This window comes from Lucilia cuprina, chromosome 5 (genome assembly GCF_022045245.1).
Source record: "Lucilia cuprina isolate Lc7/37 chromosome 5, ASM2204524v1, whole genome shotgun sequence".
NCBI classification, from domain to species: Eukaryota; Metazoa; Arthropoda; class Insecta; order Diptera; family Calliphoridae; genus Lucilia; species Lucilia cuprina.
The window spans coordinates 63,129,001-63,151,575 of record NC_060953.1 but is presented as its reverse complement, the minus strand read 5'-3'; the positions used below and the strand labels follow the sequence as shown (position 1 = coordinate 63,151,575).

Sequence of the window (22,575 nt, the reverse complement as noted above, 5' to 3'; positions counted from 1 at the left end):
ATAGATAGATAGATAGATAGATAGATAGATAGATGGATTACTCGGTCGATCGAAGGCTTTTGCCTTCATAGTGCTTTGAATATTCATAAAAGTTTTTCTTTACCTTTGTTTTCTAACTTCAGCATAAGTAAGTGCAAAATTAAAGTTTTACTCTTTGATTCAATGCCTTTAAATTGAAATTCTTTGTTTGTAAAATGCTGTATTTTGAGGTAATTGTGGTATATGGGTTTTTGATTAGGATGACTCTTCATGTGAAGGAAATACTTTTAAGTTCTTCAATTTGGATTTTCTTAGCTTGTTTTATAATAATTTGTTTATATATATTTATATAAAAATATGTATATGTATCTAACACAACTACAACAAAACCATTGGATATTTGATAAGGATAAATACTTCTCTGGTAATTCGAATTCTATAACTAATTTTCATTAAGTATCATATATCGAATATTTATTAAACATATGTAGAATATTTTTTGGGTCACATTCGGTCTGAAAACTTTTGCTTCCTAGAAATTGTGATTTAGATCAAAATCTTAAATTTTTAGATATAACACTCTTCTCGCATTATATACCTTAATTAAACATATATACATACATATGTATATGTATTTATATACGATTGAAATTGTTCAACTACAATGCATCCATGAGTAGTTGTTAATAAATGTGCTAGTAGTTATTCTGTATAAAATGATACGTTTGTTCAAACATTTTGAATAGTGCAAAACATAGTCAGTCAGTTGAATCGTTAGTATGTGTCTGAACTCAAAAACACAAAACTTTTAGTAGTATACATATAAACGTTTAATAACAACCAAAGTTATTTATTTGTTTGAAATTCAAAATTCTTGTTAACAAACACACACGGACACATGGTTACCCATACCGATGGACAACCAAATATCCCTGCAGTTCAAAAAGAAGATAATTTCAAACATGATTTTTACTTAATGCTTACCAATGACTAACTATGTCATAGATTACTTCTGGATATAAATAGTTTTTTTTTAAGTTTTCAAAGTTACTTCTTTTGACATTACTGAGAGACACTAAAATGACAACTGGCTACCCACTGGATTAATTGAGAGCCATTAATGTTTTTAATAGCTATTTGCGAAAAAATAATCCAAAAAAAAGATAAATAAAGGGAATTTATCCCTTTTAAAACTACTGGAACTTATGAAAATAATTTCTGGAGGAAATACAGAACAGCAAACAATAAGAAAACTACTACTATGTATTTACTCTATTCCATGAATATATTTCAATAGAAAATAGAGAGAAACAAAAACAAAATGTTTGAAAACTATGTGTGAATATTATTTATACACAGATAGATAGTAGTTAGAAAGTTATTATTATTATTATTAAGAATAATTTTTAACTTTTTCCTCTCTGTTGATAGTATTTTTTCCAAATAAATGACCTTGTTACAAATGGTTTTTTATACATATTTCTTTTTGTTTTATTATTTCTAAAGAACAACTAATTGGTTTCCAAATTATACTGATATTTTTTTATTTTCTTTTCTTTACAGGAGATGTATCCGTGGAATATATACACGGTTTGCCCCATCTTACCATACCGCTTCCTAGTAGAAATGAAAAATGTCGTTTTGCTTTGAAACCTGTCTCACACAGAGTGGGCGATTTGATTGAAATGTTAAAAACAGAAGATCGAGGCATTGATCGTGCGACTATTCTGAATAATAGTGGCGTTAGAATAGCATCAACTTGTAATATAGAAAGTTTAATGGATGAACCTTTTTGGTAAGTGAATAAGAAATTTGAAAATTTTTATTGAATTTAGAAAATCGATTTCATTTAACACTCCTTGCAGGATACACATCAATGATCAAAAATATAAAGTAGTTCCTCCACAGCGAGAAAAAATTAAGATTGAAGATCTTAGTAAAATAGGTGACATTAAAGCATTAGTAGCCCAGGTATGTTAACAAAATTTGAACATTACAGCCGGCTATAAAGTTCAACTTAATAGACAAAATATCATTTTAGACTTTGTATTTTAGGTTTTATATATATAGAACCGTCTCTTAAAATAACATTTAAATAATATTTTTCTCTTTCTTAACAGTTATACGAAGCCTTACATGTTGGCGAATATCACATAGAAAAGGAGCAAGAATTGACAACTAAATTAGAAGATTTAAAATATAAAATAGCACCTTTAGAAAGGGTAAGTTTAGAAATGAAGAAAAAATTCTATCTATCTATCTATCTATCTATCTATCTACATGTCTACCTACCTACCTATCTATCTATCTATCTATCTATCTATCTATCTATCTACCTATCTATCTCTCTATCTATTTATCTATCTACCTATCTATCTATCTATCTATCTATCTATCTATCTATCTATCTATCTATCTATCTATCTATCTATCTATCTATCTATCTATCTATCTATCTATCTATCTATCTATCTATCTATCTATCTATCTATCTATCTATCTATCTATCTATCTATCTATCTATCATCTATCGATCTACCGATCTATCGATCTATCTATCTATTTTTGTATGTATGTATCTTTTTCATATTTTCTTTTTATTTCGGTTACAGGAAAAAACGGAATTAAGCGCACAAGCCGATCGTAAAACGAACATAATGACCTGGGTTGGTTTAGGTTTGATGTCTGTACAATTTGGCATCTTAGCAAGACTGACATGGTGGGAATATTCTTGGGATATTATGGAACCAGTTACATACTTTGTTACCTATGGCACAGCAATGGCCATGTATGCCTATTACTGCATAACAAAAACTGTAAGTAAACTTCTTAAGAAAGAAATTCTAATAGTTATAATTGCTTTATTTTTCCTTTTCAGGAATACAATATGCCCGAAGTTAAAGACCGCCATTACCTCATTACCCTGTATAAACGTGCCAAAAAGAAGAATTTCGATGTTGAAAGCTACAATCAATTGAAACGTCAAATTGCTGAAATTGAATATGATTTACGTCGTTTGCGTGATCCTTTAAATTTGCAACTGCCACCACATGTTGATCGTTCACAACAAAATCCACCCTACGATGCTGTTCCACCGTCTAGTGCATTAACTAATGAAATCTCACCAAATACGGTTAAAAAATCGGGATTTAAAATTCCCTTTCTAGATTCGAAAAATTAAAAATAAAATATGAAAACGTCCCTTAATATCTCATCATGTGCTAACTATTACTAAAGGTGTAAAAAAATCAAATAAGAAATAATACAAGGAAAGATAAAAAGGTTTAATGGGTCTTGAAGGACTTTCTATTACAACTTTTGTTTGTTTTAAAGTTAATTTAGTTTTTTTTTGTCTCGTTTGTTTGTTCTTATATTTAAAAATTCATTTTATCTCACTTGAAAATGCTGTGTTAGTCTTATAACAAGAATGAACAAAAAACATCACTTAAAATTTGTACTAAAAGTACATAATTATTTTAATTTAGAAAATATGAGAATTGTTTACTTATGCCTAATAATAATTTACAATTTCATTGACAAAAAGTTTTGAAAATAAAGTTTATATAATCATGTTGGAAAAACAATAATCGAAAAATATGAAAACTAATATTATAGTTATGTACATAACTAGGACATCAAAAAAGTATCAAATTAAAAAACATTGTATTGTTTTCAATTACTAGACCCAACCACTCACAAGTTTTTGTAATTGTGAAGAACTGTTTTTTTTTTTTTCATATTCCTCAAATATCGAATACAATTCATTAGTTTTCATTAAATACAGTTTTGTTTCCAAAGTTTGTATTTCTCCCCCATTATGAACTTTTTTATTATTTACTGTTTCTGTTTGTTTAATTAAATTGTAATTAAATTTAAAAATATTGACAATATATTTGCAAAATAATATAAATGTATATTATATTAAAAAAAAAAGAAATTATAAAAATACACTAAAACTTATTTTATTTCTTTTTTAGTTAATTATGTTTTCATACTTAAATTATTTTTATTAAACAATAATTGTGTGTTTTATGTACTTCATATATTTATTTTATGCATTTAATTTAATTCGATTTGATAAACTAATCAAATTCATTAAAACATATTTTCTTATACTTTTAATATAATTGAGTTTAAAGTTTGATTTTAATTAATAATAAATATTTCAATTTTTATTTAAAATTTATTTTTGTTTTAATTTTTTTATTTTTTAGTTTAATTTAAAAGAATTTTTGATAATGCACTTTCATGTACAATTTCATCTTGAACTGCTGTCGTGAAATTCCGTTTCATTTTGAAATCTAATGCCTTGGTTAAGAGTATTTTAAACGACTCCATTTTGGTATACATAAACGATTATAGAAGACAAACGCAACAATTGGATCTTTGCTCCGGAATGCACGGCTTAAAATTGTCAACTCTGCGACAGCTGTTAAAGTTTTCCCTCAGAAAAGAACTATCGGACACAGGCTTAATTTAGTTTACTGAGGCTTAAACTCATTATATTCTGATTTTAATAAATATACTTTATATCGGAGTCCTTTTGAATGTTTTTTACTACACATCGAGTATGGTCCTGAATACAATTATAATTTTTTCATATTTACAATTCAAGATATTAGAATATTGTGTGGAATATAAGAATATGGGTACTAGTAGGTGCTCCAGTTTAATAGAAACTTAAATATCACTCTTTAACACCTTGTGATTGATTACATATTTAACTGAAAACTCTTATCCAACTCTTATTTAACTGAAAACTCTTTACCAGATGTTTCCGATAAAGTGAAATTGACCCCACTTAGGGCGGATTTTTCTGATAAATATAATCTTCATTCTTGGGTTAAACCTGGTTTAATATATGTTTTGTGTTTTTCAGTAAACAGTAACATTACTTAGGGCGGATTTTTCAGATAAAGATAATCTACAATCTTTGTTTAAACATAGTTTAATATATATTTTGTGTTTTTTTAGTTAACAGTAACGTTACTTATTATCTTAGTTTAAGTAAATGTTATTGGCCAATTAAACTCAAGTTATAAGTGATAAAACACAATTAACAAAAACAATAAAACAATGATTTCGAAAGAACAAAAACTTAATATTTTAAGTAAATTGCAATTTTCCGATTTGTTTTTGTTTTATTTATTATTGTTTTAAATGTTTATTTAACATTTTTCCAAAATTTTTCATTTTACAAAAGTATTATTTGCAAAAAACAGCTGTTCATTGTTTATGTTTTTGACTGAAAAGTTGGCAATACTAACTAAGGTAATTGATCCTAGATACATAACTGAAAAAACACAATTATCGGTTAAATTCCGGCTAAATTTGTTCTGAGTTTAATCTAACATTAAGTTAGCCTAGTTTAACTGAGTAATAAGAAACCCGCCCTTAATGAAGTAACATGTCGCAAACAAATCCTACTACTTAGCTACTGCATGCATCTAAAGCATACAAACTATTTCATATTTTCCAAATAATTTATTTAATATTGTTGTTAATTGTATTGTTATTTTGTTAATATTTTACATAAATATTTATAATTTTATAAAACAAAAACAAATTAATCATATAGTGTAAATAAATAAACAAAAACTCGCACCAATTAGTCATAATTTGAAAATATATTTAGTAAGTTTACTAAATTATTTCCAGAAAAAATAGTAATGTTTGTTTTATATATATAGAGAAAAAAGCCCCAAAAACAAGTAGTTAGTTAAACTCATATTAATAACATTTGTAATTGAACAAAAAAAAAAGATTAATTTTATTTAATATTTTTTTGTACATAGAAAACTGACAAGTTGAATAAAATATTAAAAAACAAAAAAACATCCAAGAGCAAATATTGTGTTTCATGACAACGTAAATTAATTATGAAAAATATTAACATAAAACATTAATTAAATAATCATACATTCATTCATAATTATAATTAATACTTACAAATGTATAAAAGTACATATTTGTATTAGAAACTGTTTAAGTTCATTGAACTAAAACTTAAAATAAACTTTTTGTAGAATATTTCCAAATTTCTATAAAAAAAAAAAACAATAAACAATCTTAATGTTTAGTCTTCAAAAGAAAAATTTTTGATAACATAAAATTTAACACTATCTAGTCTATAGTCTTATCTATAATCTTGTATCTAGTCTAATCCATAATCTAGCTTATAGACTAAGCTATAATCTAGTATATGACATAGTCTAAACTATTGTCTAATTTGTATACTACTCTTTAGTATAAACTCTATAGTGTAGAATTACAATACAACAGTGTAGACTTCAGCCTAGTATATAGTCTAACATATAGACTAATCTATTGTCTAGTATAGACGGTATAGTCTAGTTTATAGACTTGTCTATAGACAAGTCTATAATAGTCCAGTAAATAGTTATAGTCTAGCATATAGACTACTCTAATATAGTCTATGGTTTAGTCTATGGTATATTCTATATTCTAGTCTATGCTATTGTCTAGTCTATGGTTTTATCTATAGTGTGGTCTATTGATATATAGTCTAGTCTATAGCCTAATCTATAGTCTAGTATACAATCTAGTCTAAAGTTTATTCTGTAGTGTAGTAAAGTCTATAGTCTAGTCTATAGTCTAGTTAATAGTCTAGTCTATAGTCTAGTTAATAGTCTAGTCTATAGTCTAGTTAATAGTCTAGTCTATAGTCTAGTTAATAGTCTAGTCTATAGTCTAGTCTATAGTCTAGTCTATAGTCTAGTCTATAGTCTAGTCTATAGTCTAGTCTATAGTCTAGTCTATAGTCTAGTCTATAGTCTAGTCTATAGTCTAGTCTATAGTCTAGTCTATAGTCTAGTCTATAGTCTAGTCTATAGTCTAGTCTATAGTCTAGTCTATAGTCTAGTCTATAGTGTAGTCTATAGTCTAGTCTACAAACTAGTCTACAATCTAGTTTATAGTCTAGTCTATAGTCTAGTCTATAGTCTAGTCTATAGTCTAGCCTATAGTCTAGCCTATAGTCTAGTCTATAGTCAAATGTATTGTCTAGTCTATACATGACTGTAGATAGATAATCTAGTCTAGAGTATAGAATTGAGTTTAATATTTTTATTTTTTATAAAAATTATGTTTATTGAAAGAAATTCAAAAGTCTAGTCTACATTCTAATCTATACTCTATATTGTCTATTCTATAGTCCAGTCCATGGTTTAATCTATAGTGTACTCTTTTGTTTAAACTATAGTCTAGCCTAAACTCTAGTTTATAGTATAGTCTATTTATACTAACTAATTTTGTTTTTAATTAAAAAAAGAAGCTTTTAAACCAAATTCTGAACCAAATACAGTAAAATCTGCATTTTAAATGGATCTTTTCTAGACTAAACTTATCAAACTAATACTAAACTAATATCCCCCATATGTATGCTTAGAATTTAATAAAGGTTGTGTTAAAAAACTAAAACAAAATAGTAATGAACATTTTCCGGAATTTAAATAACAGAAATTTCTTTTGTAAACTAAAAAATTTTTAGGAATTAAATTTAAAAAAAAAAACAAATGCTAAAACTTCTTAAAACATAATAAAACTAACAGTTAAAAACTTAGTAAAGAAAATTAATTAATTAAATTGTAAAAAAATGCAAACTAAAATAATAACAAAAAATTTATCAAACAAACAGAAAAAAAGCTTTTAAATATTTTATATGCTACTTTACTTACTAACTACTTACATAATAATTAAAAGAAAAATCATGACATTTTATATTTTATTTTTTTAAACTAAAATTTTTTCCTTAAAAAAAAAACAAACGCATGTATGTAATACAACACATTATTAAGCATTAAATTTCTACTATTTATACTTAAAAAAAAAAAAACTAAATTTAAAAAATTTAAATGAAAACTGCACCAAAGATCAACAATCTACACAAATCACAAACTATTTACACAAAAATTGCTCAAAAAAATCTTAAAAATTTTATTGATAAACACAAATATTATGAAAAAAATGCGCATAAATAATAAACTATTGTTAACACTATAATTAATAATTAACTATAATCTTAAACCGAAATTTATTTTAGTCCTCCTTAAAAAAATTAAAAAAAAAATAAAAATTATATCCTTTTGTAAAATATATAAAATTTGATTCAAAGTTTAAAAAAAAGCATTATAAACAATCTACAGTATTTCTTGGCCAAATTAAAAAAAAATAGAATAAAATTTAAAAATATTTTCTTTTAAAAAAGAATAAAATTAATGATTCAGCAAATTATTATCAATAATTAAAAACAAATTTCTCGTCTTCGTGGGTTGGATTCCTCCAAAAGAGAATATTGTGTGCTTTACAATAATGTGCGTCTTTGTGAAAAATAATCTTTTCTAAGGAGATCCAATTTGTATTATAAAGACTTTGGAGTCAACGATCGATTTTGACATGAAAAATTAGTCATTATATTATGGAATATTAAGTGGACTGTAACTTTTTCTATACCCTGTTTTATAGGTTAGTATGTAGTCCCAATTATGTCTAAACTTAATATTATATACAAGACTTTAGTCTTTACCGAAAAAAGTATAGACTAAAGTCTAGTCTCGTAGACCGGTTGATGGCTTTGATTCCCACTGGTTAAGAACAGGCCCGATAGAGTCCTAGGTGTATTTCTTTGGATTTGAAATATATATTAACATCCTCCTATTAAACTAACTAAAGAGTAGTCCATCGACTAGAGTCTATACTTCATATTCGAGGGATCATAAGCTGTAATAGAAAAAGCAATACTTCTTCATTTCCATCTTACTTCCAAAAGTTAAAACCCAATTAATTTTATTCAGACGTTTAAACATCTTAAGTTTTTCATAAATTCCATCATGGCAGTTCAAAAGTTCATCACAAATTTGACTGGCATTCAGATACAATCGTAAAGGACATCTAAAGTCTAAGCATAACGGGCATCATGGATAATTTTGCAATGGAATGTTTTTAAAGAATTAAATCACAATATCAAAGTTTATTTTATTCATAGTCTAGTCTATAGTCTGCACCACTGTCTAGTCTATATTCTTAGACTATATACTAGTATTGAGTCTGATCTACCTTATATCGTCTAGATTCTATGGTCTAATCTATAGTTTGTACTTTAAATTAGTCTTTAGTTTAAACTATAAAATAGTCTTAAATCGAATTATATATAGTCTAAACTTTAGTCTGGATTATAATCTAAAATACAGAAATATAGTTTGGACTATAATCTAGCCAATGATCTTGAATACAGACTAGTCCATAGTCTATACAGTAGTTTAATATGAAATATAAACTAGTATTGTCAGAACTATAGTCCATATGGAATCTAGATACTATGGTGTAGTATATAGTTTGGACTATAAAGTTGTCTTATATCAGGTCTAGAAATAGTCTTCAGTCTGGACTATTGTCTGGGTTGTATTTTGTCTTATATCTAGATTCAATATAGACTGAACTTTATAGTCTCAAATATAGAATAGACTACAGACTAGTCTATACGATCTTTAGTACAGTGCACAGTTTAGACTACAGACAAGTCTAGAGTCTGGACCACATTTGTTTATAGTCTTTAGTATGGACTATTGTCTAGTTATCGGTGTGGACATATAATTAGGTTCCATTTGAAGGAAAGTTGTATCTTACATCTGAACAGATGTAAAATCTCTTATAAGAAATGTTGTTCGCTCATTATATTGGAAATATTGATGGATTCTTAAGCGATCTGTGAAAGAACTGAACGTTCAATGTTCAGAAACATTAGATCCAATCGGTGTTCTTGAGCGATGGAATATCTACAATAATAGAATTCTAAATTATTTGGGTATAATTTCAAGGAGAGTCTGACAATAATAGGGAAACTGTATTGCTGTACCTTTACGGTTGCTCTAAATATCTTAATCCGGTCGTCCATACCGTACTTCTTCTTCTATTTGTACTTATTTTTCGAACTTATTTCTTTTGAGCATGATTCGTGCCCAAACCATGTTGGGGTCATGGGATTTTTGAGTCCTATACACTGTTTCATTATGGTTTTTGTATTTGGGATTCGACACATTGAAGATTTGTACTTTCGTCAGATCATCATACTCAAGCACATTTGCCTTTATAACAATTAATTAATTTCCTTTATATTTTAAACTCTTGTTTAAACTCTTGTTTAAACTCTAAAGTCGATACCATTCTTAAATTAAAAAAGACATACTTAAACATAGTAATTAATTTGCTGAATTATTACATTTAGATTTTAACGAATTTAAACGACTAATTATTAATAAAACTTAGAAAAAAAAACTAAAGATAAAATTTTCAAAATTAAAAAAAAATAAAAATATACAAAAACCTGAAAAAATTTTCCATAACATTTAAGTGCTTTAATCCTTAACTTAATTAAAACTTATATACAAGACATACATACATATATATGTATTAATCCTTAAATAATTAAACTTGTGTTTTTTTTTATAATTAATTAAATAATTTTTTATACCTGGCTAAAAATTTAAGCAAAATATGATGATAAATAATAAAAAAGAAAATACTTAAAACAAAATTACATAGTAAAAGCGTGTATGTATGTAATATGATTAGAATAATTAGTTTAAAAGTAACATTAATTTAAGAACTAATAACAACAACAAATAAAAAAACAACAATCATCTTAACAAAAACTTACTTAATTTGTTATAAACTCAAAAAAAAACTTAAACATTTTCAAAAAAAAAATTCTAAAATATTTTACAAAATTTAAAAAAATATTTAATATGAAAACTATTTAACTGTTAATTTATTTTTTCAATAATTTTGCATTAAAACTTTTTAAAAACTTCATACAATTGTTCTATTATTAACTTATTTATAAACTTTATTAAATAACAATTTTACTATGTTATAAACATTTATAATAAATATGAAAATAAAACTAAAATGTATATTATTTTGTTAATCAATCAACTTCCCCTTTTCCCTTAACTTACTTTCAAAGTAATAAAATGACTAAATAAATGAAAAATATCATAAAATTTAATTAATTATTTTATTTATTTGTTGTAAAGATTAGGTTAGGTTAGTTTAAAACAGAAGTTATATATCAAGGTCACTGTAGGTCATGTTTGTTGGTAAATGGAAACATCATATACATATAGTGATCAATAAAGGTATTATCATCCGATGTTTAGAAACATAGTTTTCTAGACGTAGTTCCTAAGATATTTAGATCTAATTCCGACGAAAGCCTCCCATACAATGACAACGAAAAAAGTATATGTTTAAAACGTTTAGACCTCTGTTCAGATTATTCAGGTTTATACGGATACTGATCATCACTTATTCATATAAAAATCAATTCCAATATCAAGTTATTTAATACCACACAACAACAGACATTCAAGAAAAGTATAATTTTTATAAATCTAAAGAATAGTTTTTTTTCAAAAATATATAATTTTTTTAATTTTATTTTACAAAAAAAGTACAAAAAACATTAAACTAAAACTTTTAAAATACTAAAGAAATTCTAAAAAAAATCATATTTGTACTACGAACATTTTATTTCTAACCTTAAACATTTCTCCGAGTCCGTAGTATTCCATCGTACCAGCTCCGCTATAGGTCGAGATGGTTTAACGAACAACGTTAATTGTTCATTAAGCAGTAAAGGTGAAAATTTATTTTTAATAATCGCCTTAGTTGAGGTGCGATATTTACCCGCCAAAGGATCATTACTAAACGAACGACCACGTTGATCGGGTGATTCTTGTGTAAAGATGACATCGTTGAGAGCATCATCGATAAGACGATAACTAGGCTGACGATATGGACTATAGCCCAATTTTTGACATATTTGTCTGACCTCAGACATATCGGGTGGTGTGGATTTGGGAAAACATTTCGTATGCCAAATGCCATAGCTTTGCTCTAACAATTGGCCATATTGGGGTGGTCGGTTGGAAGGCCTATACAAGTTAAAGAGAAGTTAAAAATAGAATTCATAAGTTCTTATAGGATTATATACTTTTGTGAGAGATCATCATTTTGTTCTATAGGATGTTCAATTCCATAACAATAACGCTCATCTTCACCATTAGGACAATCGGTTTCCTTGTCACAGACAAATTCCCGTGGTATACAATCTTTCGAGGATCTGTTAGATTCGTTTTTTTAATAAATAGGCAGTTTTGGTAAATTTATTAACTTACTGTCCACATTGAAAACGATCTGCGGTACAATTACATAAAACTGGACTCTCATCACTTTTATCCCAGCAATTTCGAACACCATCACATATTTTTGAAGGATCGGTTGCTCTAAAATTTATAAAAATTACACATGGTTTTCAGTCTCTTTTCCGAATATTACCTTAAATAAGTAAAACAGGAACATATTGTAGGCTCATCCGTTAGATCTTCACAATCCGCTATATGATCACAAAATTTCGTTTTGGGCAAACATTTATCACTAGTGCGACATTTCATTTCCGAGGGATCACAAGCTGTAAATGAAAAAAAACACAACACTACTTTCAGTTCTCTCGAAAAATTTAGAACCCTCTTACTTTTATTCAGACGTGTACACATCTCAAGTTTTTCATCACTTCCATCATGGCAATCCATATGTCCATCACAAATTTGACTGGCATTCAGACACAAACCTAAAGGACATCTAAAATCTGAGCATAACGGAACATCATGGGCAATTTTACAACGGGAAGTTTCTAAAAGAACACAATAACATTATCAGAGTTTCTTCTATTCCAGTTTATTGTATTTTAAAATTTCTTACCCAATATCTCGTGTATTGCCTTATAGGCCTCATCTAAAGTTCTCATAGCAAAGGCCTGTTTAAAACTATTACAATTCGTATTATTGTAGGAAAATAAAGCATTTGGATACCAACCCGTATCATTACTGCGACATACTAAAATACCTTGATCTATGGGCTCTAAGCCCGTGCCATTCACCCAATGTTTATTACCAAATTGTGTACAGGTTGTATATTTCGAAATAACTTCATTCTCTTCGGAACTATGTGAATCACGTATCGTTACTTCTTCAGATATATTGGCTACGTCTTCGGCACTAACCGAAGTTTCTCTTAATAATTTCATGGGTGGTATTTTCTCGATCAGGCGATAACAACCCATGGCCGTACTTTGACATTGTTTGTCATCGTTTTGTTCTTTTATTGTTACTGTTTTGACACGTCCATGCGAATTGTCATGTAAAACCGCTATACACTCGTGTTTCGGATGATTATCGAAGTGGGAGCTGCGAAAATATAAAGAGAGGAGTTTGAATGAAAGTTATTGTTCGATCTCGATTATTCTTGTCTATTGTAATATAACGGTGTCAATGGAAATGATTAATTTGTAAGATCCGATCTAGGCTAGTAAATTTCGAAGTCTATAGACTGGTCTATAGTCAGGACTATAAACTGATCTATAGTCAAGATTATAGACTGTTCTATAATCAGATTATAAACAGATCTATAGTCAAGGTTATAGACAGATCTGCAGTAAAAACTGGTCTATCAAGATCATAATAAAGACTATTATCTGATCTTTAGTCAAGACTATAGACTGATCTACATTCAAGATTATAGAAGGATCTATAATTAATTCTAATTTATAGTTTATAGTCAACTATAGACTGGTCTGTTGCCAAGACTAGAGACTGTTCAATAGTCAATGCCATAGACTGATCTATCGTCAACATCTGAGTGATCTATGTTAAGTCTATAGACTGTCTCTCTGTTACATTCTTACCCATCTGGTATAAACGTTGGTAATACATAATGTGTAAAACGAACTGGTCTTTCCAAATGCATTAACAAAACATCACTATTCGGTACAACCTCCGAACAATCTATACGATGAATTTCCTCATGATTACTTCTATGTAGAAAATGCTTAGTTTTACCGCCACCAAACAAAGCCACCACATAATCCGAATTTAATCTAAATAAGAAAAAAAATCAACACAAAATCCAGATATTTGTCTCTTAATCTTACCTTAAACCAAAATCACAAGTTTCATGCACCATTATCCAGTGTTTGTCCATCAACACACCCAAACACCAAAGTTTACCATTTGCATATACATCCACCAACCAGGGCCAATGTAGTTCCTCTATGCCATGATGCAGTTTCTTATCAACTAAAATACTAATATTCTTTTTCCCATCTATAACTTTATCCAATTTTTGCATAATTTCTTCTTTTTTCTCCACCATCATTGTGGGCAAATGTGGCTTAACAAAAACATTGGGTTTATTATGGGTCTCTAAAGCAGGTTTAAAATGCGGAACTTTTAAATCGTCAAACAAGGGTTTCGGTTGACCAGCACTAATAGTTTTCAGGGGTTCCGTATGATTTGATTTTGCATGACATTCAACATAAAGACCCAAACAAGTTTCTCTAGTTTGTTCTATACGTATTGTACGTAAATTGGTTTTTAAATCTTTGAGAAATATATTTTTCACATGAGAAAAGTGTAAATTATCACCGACTACAGATAGAACTTCTTCGTTAAATCTAGATTTTGAATGAATTTCTGGACTAATTGGTACAATGTGATGATGTTTGGCCGGTTGTGTGGTATTATAGAACTTGAAACCTTTGAAACCCAATAGGGCACATACTTCAGCCGCCGTTTTGGCATTATGATCGCTAAATGTTGTTTCATGAGTACAAACAGTACGCCAGATGCCATTAATGTTGCGAGAAAATATACCAGCACTTTGTAGTGCTGGACGTTTATTTGAATCCAATTTAATTTCTTTACCATTTGTAAGAGCGACTAAGGAGGTGGGGAAACATTTCGTTTCAAATATTTCATTTGAAATTCATGTATTATCTAAGTTCTTTGTAAATACTTACAACAATCCTGTTCATCTTCTTTAAATTTACAATCAATAAAATCATTGCAACGTTTTTCCAGCGGCAAGCAGGTTTTTGATAGTGGACACAAAAATTCATCACTATTGCAGTTACCTTTTGGAAAAAAATATTCTCTTTCGATTATAGTTTTTGGAAGGAATGGTCAAACTTACCGCAGTTATCTTCATCGGTTAAATCTTCACAATCGGGCTTCCCGTCACATATTAATATGCTTAATTGATCCTATAATTAAAACAATGTTAAAATCATTCACCCAAAAATAATCTCCTGAATGTATTATATAGGATATTTGAACGATTAGATAACGGTAAAGTTATGAAAGGAAAAGTATAACCTTTTAAAGGAACTGTTTTAAAAAAGGGTATTCATGTTACCCTCATATTATTCAACTATTTAGTGTCCTATCGGTTTGCATACCATTTTAAACTCTATTCTTATATTACAAATGGTTACAAGTCAATTTTAGACGTTTAAGACATTTTTTGAAGGGGGGTTTGTATGAGTCAAATAAGGGCCGATCCTTACGAAAATCTGCTGTGTCATTTATACTTATATAAAACTTATTTCTGCCAATTTTTAGAGAGATAGTAGAATATTTGACGTAATTATGGCATAAAAAGTTCAAATCGGGTGGTACGGTTGTATGGGGCTAGGTGAAATAATGGACCGATTTCAACCATTTTCAATAGGCTTCGTCCCTGTGCCAAAAAACATGCTTGGTCAAAATTTCATTAAATTATCTTGAAAATTGCAGCCTGTACCTTGCGCACAAGGTTTACATGGACAGCCAGCCGGACGGACGAACATGTCTCAATCGACTCAAAAAATGATTCTGAATCGATCGGTATACTTAAATGTGGCTATTGGACCAATATACACCACTATAGTGGTGTAGGGTATATATATATATTTTTTTACCTTTAAGTAATCTCGACAACTGCAGCCATCTTCGTCAGTACCATCTTCACAATCCACAATGCGATCGCAACGATGTGATATGTCGATAGTTTGCGTAATCCTGAAGAATATATAAACAGACAAAATTTAATAAGTTACAGGTACACAACACACACCAGCTAATTATATTGTTATTACTTATTTCATCACTGAAATATAACTAACTAACTAACAAAAATAACATATCCGAAGAAAAAATCAAAAAGATGCTATTAGCGATTACATATTTAAAACGAGTACAAAATTACTTACTTTTGACAAGTGAATTTATGTGGCCACTTCTTAGGCAGTACCGGAGTTGTAGAATTTATTTCAATTGCATCGGTTGTTGATGTAGGACCATCTGTAGTAAGAGGAGTTATTGATGCCAAAGTATTTTCAGTTGTACTTGCTAACGAAGAAAACGCCAGTGTTGTTGCATTTGGAGAATCTGTTGTTGTATCGCCCAAAAATTCAATTTTTATTTTCATTGTTGATTCAGTTACCAAATCCTGAGTGGTAGAATCAATTGATAATGTAGTACTATCAGTTAATATACTACCTACAGTTGTACTCTCAAATAGTTGTACAGATAATGTTGTAAATTTCTCCAGATCCTCTGTAGAACTGGGTACTAACACAGTGGTGCTGAGTAAAGAAAATTCTGTAGTGATAGTAGGGAATTCAGTGGAATTATTTGGCTCATTAGTAATCTCAACGTTTGTTGTTGTAGACTGTACAATTTCGCTTGTAGTATGAGTACTTTCTGAATTCTGTGTGTTCTCTACTTCATCTCCAACAGTGGTGTCTACAGTGATAGTTGAAGTTTCTAACTCATCCTTACTACTGGTAGTTTCATTTGCCTCCGTAACTTCATCCTCTTCTAAAAGCCTTTCCAAATTATTCTCGACCACACTTATAGGTGTTGTACCTTTACCATCATCCTCCGGATGATAGTCACTTTCGGTGGTTGTGGAGTTTTGTGTACTTGCCAAATCCGGTATAAAGTTATAAATACAACCCACTTCATCTTCACCACCCAAACAGTTAACAATACGATCACAACGTTTCCTTTGCGGTATACAACGTTTACCACCCCAGACACATACATAGCCGGGACACATTTTTTGCGGTTGTACATGTGGCAGAAATTCGGGACGAATTGCCATTTCTATCCAATCCAAATATAAAGCGACTCGTGTATAGACACCAAATTCCTTTGGTCTAGCACAACCATTTCCATGACTGACCACACCAGCTAGATACCATTCATCGTTATTACTAACACTGCGACAGAATAATGGCCCTCCAGAATCACCTTGACAAGCATCTCGACCGCCATCTGGATCACCGGCGCAAATATCTTCAGCTTCTTGATCATCTTTTTCAGTGCAGGCTTTGCGTATTGGTACGGTGACTTGTCGTAAAGAATCACCTAAAAATAGATTATAACGCATCCATTATTGAATATTATTCCATCAGCTTTTAAAATTATACTTACTTCCCGGACCTTTCTCCCTTATAGCACCCCAACCCACGGTAGTACATAAAGTATCTGCTTCTGGCCCCCAAATCCAATCATCACCTGCTGTTGAGCGCCCCATGTCGGGTAAACAAATTGGTTTAACCCAACGATTGAAGAGTAAAGGTTTCGCCAATCGTAAGAGTGATAAATCATTGCGCATACTACGGCGTTCATAGGCCTGATGAACGATCACATGTGAAACCGGTTGTATTTGAGTCGATAAAGAAAAACTCGAACGTCTTAGAAGACCAGCACGTACTTCGTAGTAGTATTTATGATAATTGATAACACAATGTGCTGCACTGATAATCTGTGAAAGTAAAACATACATAGATCAAAGAAGGAAGGGATTGTACTTAAGTCACAGTAAAAGAGATACTACATACCCACTGCTCCGAATAAATAGTGCCGCCACAATGAAAATTTCCATTTCTATAGAGAGCCACCACAAATGGCCATTCCATGGGCTTACTAAATGTACCTCCCACAATACGTCCAGCATCATTAACTATTTCACGTTTCTTTTGCAATTCAGCAGCTGCTTGTAGCTTAGCAAAACGTTTCGATTTTTGCGCCAACAAACTTTTCGTACTACGTTTCGTAATACCACACTTTGTGGGCGTACACTTGACATAAGCTACATGATCGGCCAGTATATCTTGATCATCACGTTGCTGACACGATTGCGGAAAATGAGCACTACCAATGTGAGCGGGTTCTATAAAAGGTCCCGGTAATGATAGTGGTCTAAATGTTATATTGGGTTTTCCATAATAACCGCCTTCATTTCGACAAGCTTCTAAAGCCCAATTTTCACCATTGTTGCAAACCGGATACCATTCACCGCGATAGTTACGATAAAGATAACCCTCAGAAGTTGAAACGGAATGGGACTAACATAAAATAAACTTGTTGTGTTACAATTTAAGTGAATTTGTACATTCTTACAACTTACCATATGATGAGTTATATCATTTACAATCAAACTGCAATCCATTTCATCTTTACCATTTAGACAATTACTAAAACCATCACACTTTTCCAAGCTGCTATAACACATGGATACGGTAGATTGATTGTTCATTTTATATTCATCGGGATGTTCATAGCATGAGTACATAAATTCCTCACAACCATAACAACCCATTTCATCTTCAGCCATTGGACAATCCGCATAACCATCACACACCCGATCATCATCTATACGCTGACGACAGGTACAGGCTGCTTCATCACTACCATCCGAACAATCGACCGAACCATCACACCACGAACGTTCACGTATACATTCATTGCCACCATAACATGCCAATTGTCCCGGTAGTTCACACTTGAAATGATCTTCGTGACCCAAATGATCTGGTAGATCGGCATAGGAAGCATAGATAATATCAGAAGATAAAGAATTGTTAGAATTCCCTGAACGCATTTTGAAATTGGCATTTGAAAAGCCAAGACCGCTTACAGCATTACCAGGTCCACTTACTCCACCGCCAACTACACCACCTGTACTACCAGAGTTACCATGATTTTGCATGTAGGTACAGAATAATTGTTTTTGGGCTTGTTGTTGCTGCTGTTGTTGTTTTTGTTGAGGAGATGCATTCTTGGAGAATATATTTGGTATATTTCCTTGACTGCTGTTGAAAACAAATTTTTTATTCATATACTTTCTTCATATAGGAGGTTTCATTAAGAACAATGAATTAAAGAAACTTTCTTTTGGTTCTTCCTTCCACTCGAACTCATGAAGTGTCAAAACATCGTTCTTAATAAAAAACCTTCATATGAATCTATTAGCCAAAACTCACCCTTGAGCTGTGCCAGTTGTATGACCAAAGAAATTACCCGTAGTTCCAAAGTTTTGTGGTACAAAGAATATACCTCCGGGACCACCGGCTCCACCCATTACACCACCACTCGAACCGCCAAAACCTCCGGGCATACCAAAGTATGAGGGTGTCCATAATGGAACTTGATTGACCATTCGCAAATTAGCTGGAGAAACATAAAAGCAAATGGGTATAGTGGGCGCGCCAAAGTTGGGATTAAACATAAACTGTGCTGAGGCCTTCATGGTTTCACCTGTCACCGGAAATCCACCAACTGGAGCACGGCTTGTAAATTGCACAGCTGAAGATTGTGTATAAGACTCTGGATCTGGTTCAGGCTGTGGTTGCGGTTGGGGCTGAGGACCGGCCGGTGAGGAGCCCTTATCACGCATTCTCTTAGCCATGCGTTCGCATAAAGTCATGAATTGATTATCAGCTGGGAATATGATTAGTTTATCTTTCTTTTTTTAATATGTATATTTAATCTTTCACTTACCCCCGAAATTATTAGGATTTACCGGATTTATTTTAGGTCCAAATTTGGCAATATGTTTAGCATCTAATTCCCCAAATGAATCCATTATTTCCTGTTGATTACTTAAAGCTGCCTGCTGAAACTTCTTTTCCCATTCGCTACGATCTAAAGGATCAAATGTTTTATTTGATTTTTCCGTTACCGTTGGAGCTATGCGTTCCAAACTCTCTAGCATATTTTCCAAACTACTTGGATTATCTAAAGGATGTTCGTCATCATCACCGCCACCAAAACGCTGCTTATCATTCTTCAATTGCAATTTACATACACCATCCTCAGATGTGGCATTGCATTTTTCATGCTCCGCATTTAACACACGATCTTGAGCTAAAGTTGTTAAAGGTTTTATCGTAGTATGGGATTCAGCACTATTGGCATCACTGTCTATAATCCAGCTATATTTTATGGGTTTAGGTTTAGTGGGAAATGGTGAAGAGGTGACATTTAATGGCAGTTCTGTTGTAGATGTGGATGTATTATAAACTTCTGTTATTTCTGCTGTTAATTCTTCACCATCTAAAATCCAATCGAACTGTAATTTACGCTCCAAATCGTTATCAGTTGTCGTTGAAGGAGTAAAGACTCGTTCGGTAACCTCGGAGAAGGTTGTTGTTATCGAAGTAGTGGCTTTTATTGTGATAAGACTTGTTGGAATCAAAGTGCTATTGCTATCCTCATTTGTAGTTTTTAAACTAACAGTAGTATGATGAGTATCCTCAAAATGGTCATGAGTTATAACGGAATTTTCTGAACTATCATCACCATCCAATATCCAACTAATTTTTTCGAATTTCTCTTCTTTATCTTTACTCGTAGAGGTCGAGGGACTATCGGTGGTAGCTCGAGCAGTTGTAGTAGCTTCAGTAGTGCTAGTTGGATTTGTTGTAGTTAGTAGATATGACTTGCCTTTTTCCGAGCTATCATCACCATCTAATATCCAACTGATTTTTTCAAACTTTTCCTCGTCAGCTTTAGTTGTGGAACTGAAAGGACTATTTGTAGACGTTTCATTACTTTGATCATAAATTGCAGTTGTGCTAGAAACAGAAGTACTTGATGTAGACGGGTTCGTAGTAGTTAGTTGATAAGATTTTCCCTTTTCTGAACTATCACCACCATCTAATATCCAACTAATTTTTTCAAACTTCTCTTCATCAGGTTTAATTGAAGAGTTAAAGGGATTATCTGTAGTTAAATTAGACGAATCATTAGTTTTGTCAAGTTCCGTGTTATTTTTACTATAAATATCAGTAGTACTTGGAGCATTAGTTGTAGCCATGGATTTGTACAACTGACTTTTAGCTTCATTTATTAAAGTATATTCATTACTATGAACTATCTTGTTAGTACTACTAATAAGTGCAGCCTCAGTTGTCCCCTCGTTAGCTGCCGTAGTATTATCCACTTTAACATCGGGCATTATGGCAAATTCTTCTTCAGAACCATTATAATCATTGCCATCCAAAATCCAACTTATCTTACTGGGTTTAATTTTTTCCGCCTTAGAAATTTTACTAGTACTGTTGTCATCCACCGTCGATGGTTCCATGGTTATCGGCACACTTACTGGTGTTGTTTCGGTCACAGCTTTTGAACTGGATTTTAAATACGACTCTCTTGATTCATTACTACTTGAACTGGAGTTGCCTTGCAGTAAAAGTTCACTGTCCTTAAAAATTGCTTTCATTTTCTCCATTTTCTCATTGATCTCGCGTGCTAAATTATACATACGCATAAATGCCACCATACAATCCTTATTATCATCCGATTCCTTTTTACAACGTTTATATTCTCTTTCCAGCTTACTTATAGCCTGTTTGGTACGTTTGTTTCTAACTTTAGCATAAAGACTTTTTAAATCCAAAGACTTTTGTTGTACAGGATCTATGGAATCTAAATCGGGTGGTATTTGCATCGGATCTAAGGCCTCGAATTCTTCAAACTCTTCATTTTTCTCACGTTTAAATCTTCTATTCATAAAACGAAATTTCTTATGTTGTATATGCAAACTTCGGCCATCTTCATCATTGATATCGAAGTCATGTATAAGTTCCATATTATTCAATTGAGAATCGGCTATTAACTGCAAATGTTGGGGCAATTTGTAGTCCTTGTTTGTGGGATTCTTAATTTGATAGTGTTTCATATTTAAGGCTACAATTTGCCTTAATTTATCTATCAAAAGGTATTTAATAAAGATTTATAGATTATTTTATTATTTAAAAAAACTCACCCATACGCTCCAATACTATCCCATGATATATAATTGATGTTAAGATTATAAGGAACACAATTATTGATAGTGCAAATATTTTTGTTAATATTAAGCGGCTACATTTTCTATGTGATCTAGTGCGCGGTGTTTCAGGTTCTACATGGGAATTGAAAATAATATGAGGTTTTATATATTTTTAGAATTGTTCCAGTACTTGCCAGGGTAATCAAAACATAAATACTTGTTCATAAGTAATAAGGGCCACTAGTATCGGACCTACATATTTGGCTAGTACTAGAACGTGTCATTTATTTAGTGTATGTTGAATTGGAATTCTGTTTATTTAAAAAAATTCTGATCAGATTGTTTTTAAAATGTATTCAAGCATGATCTGTTAAATTTATATATACTTATATGTACTATATCACAATTTTTTGTTGCGCGAACAACCTGATGTCTAAGATTCTATTTAAATCATTCTAAAAAGTGTTGTTAAGTTGAAAAAGAGAATTTGAAATTTTCTGATTTGTGTTTAGAAGGCGTAAATTTCTTCTTGAATTTTGATGAGGGGTATAAGATTATATCATTCCAAAGGACGATTCGTAAAACACTAGTAACCCTTCAAAATATATTTTTAACTTTTCTAGTTTAGTTTTA

The 22,575-nt window shown here is 30.7% G+C and overlaps 2 protein-coding genes across 9 annotated transcripts in view; one reads left to right on the top strand and one right to left on the bottom strand.

Moving 5' to 3' along the window:
* The window catches only part of LOC111681413 (calcium uniporter protein, mitochondrial), a 126,843-nt gene extending 122,688 nt beyond the window's left edge, over positions 1-4,155 (top strand). For all 8 annotated transcript variants that reach the window (XM_046953070.1, XM_046953069.1, XM_046953066.1 and 5 more), the window contains 5 exons: positions 1,543-1,774; positions 1,845-1,950; positions 2,100-2,201; positions 2,592-2,795; positions 2,858-4,155. In XM_046953070.1, coding sequence (XP_046809026.1) covers positions 1,543-1,774; positions 1,845-1,950; positions 2,100-2,201; positions 2,592-2,795; positions 2,858-3,160 — 947 coding nt within the window. In that variant the 3' untranslated portion in view covers positions 3,161-4,155. The remainder of the gene's footprint in view (positions 1-1,542; positions 1,775-1,844; positions 1,951-2,099; positions 2,202-2,591; positions 2,796-2,857) is intronic.
* A 7,360-nt stretch (positions 4,156-11,515) lies between these two features.
* LOC111681414 (serine protease nudel) lies at positions 11,516-21,940 on the bottom strand. Its single transcript, XM_046952576.1, has 18 exons — positions 21,937-21,940; positions 19,665-21,878; positions 19,148-19,604; positions 18,292-18,973; positions 17,723-18,229; positions 17,313-17,646; positions 16,085-17,246; positions 15,794-15,893; positions 15,028-15,097; positions 14,855-14,968; positions 13,988-14,774; positions 13,742-13,933; positions 12,760-13,244; positions 12,533-12,691; positions 12,337-12,469; positions 12,177-12,284; positions 11,993-12,121; positions 11,516-11,933 (listed from the first exon to the last, which is right to left on the bottom strand). Exons 1-18 carry the CDS (start codon positions 21,938-21,940, stop codon positions 11,516-11,518), a joined length of 8,055 nt encoding a protein of 2,684 aa, XP_046808532.1.
* Between the last annotated feature and the right edge of the window lie 635 nt (positions 21,941-22,575).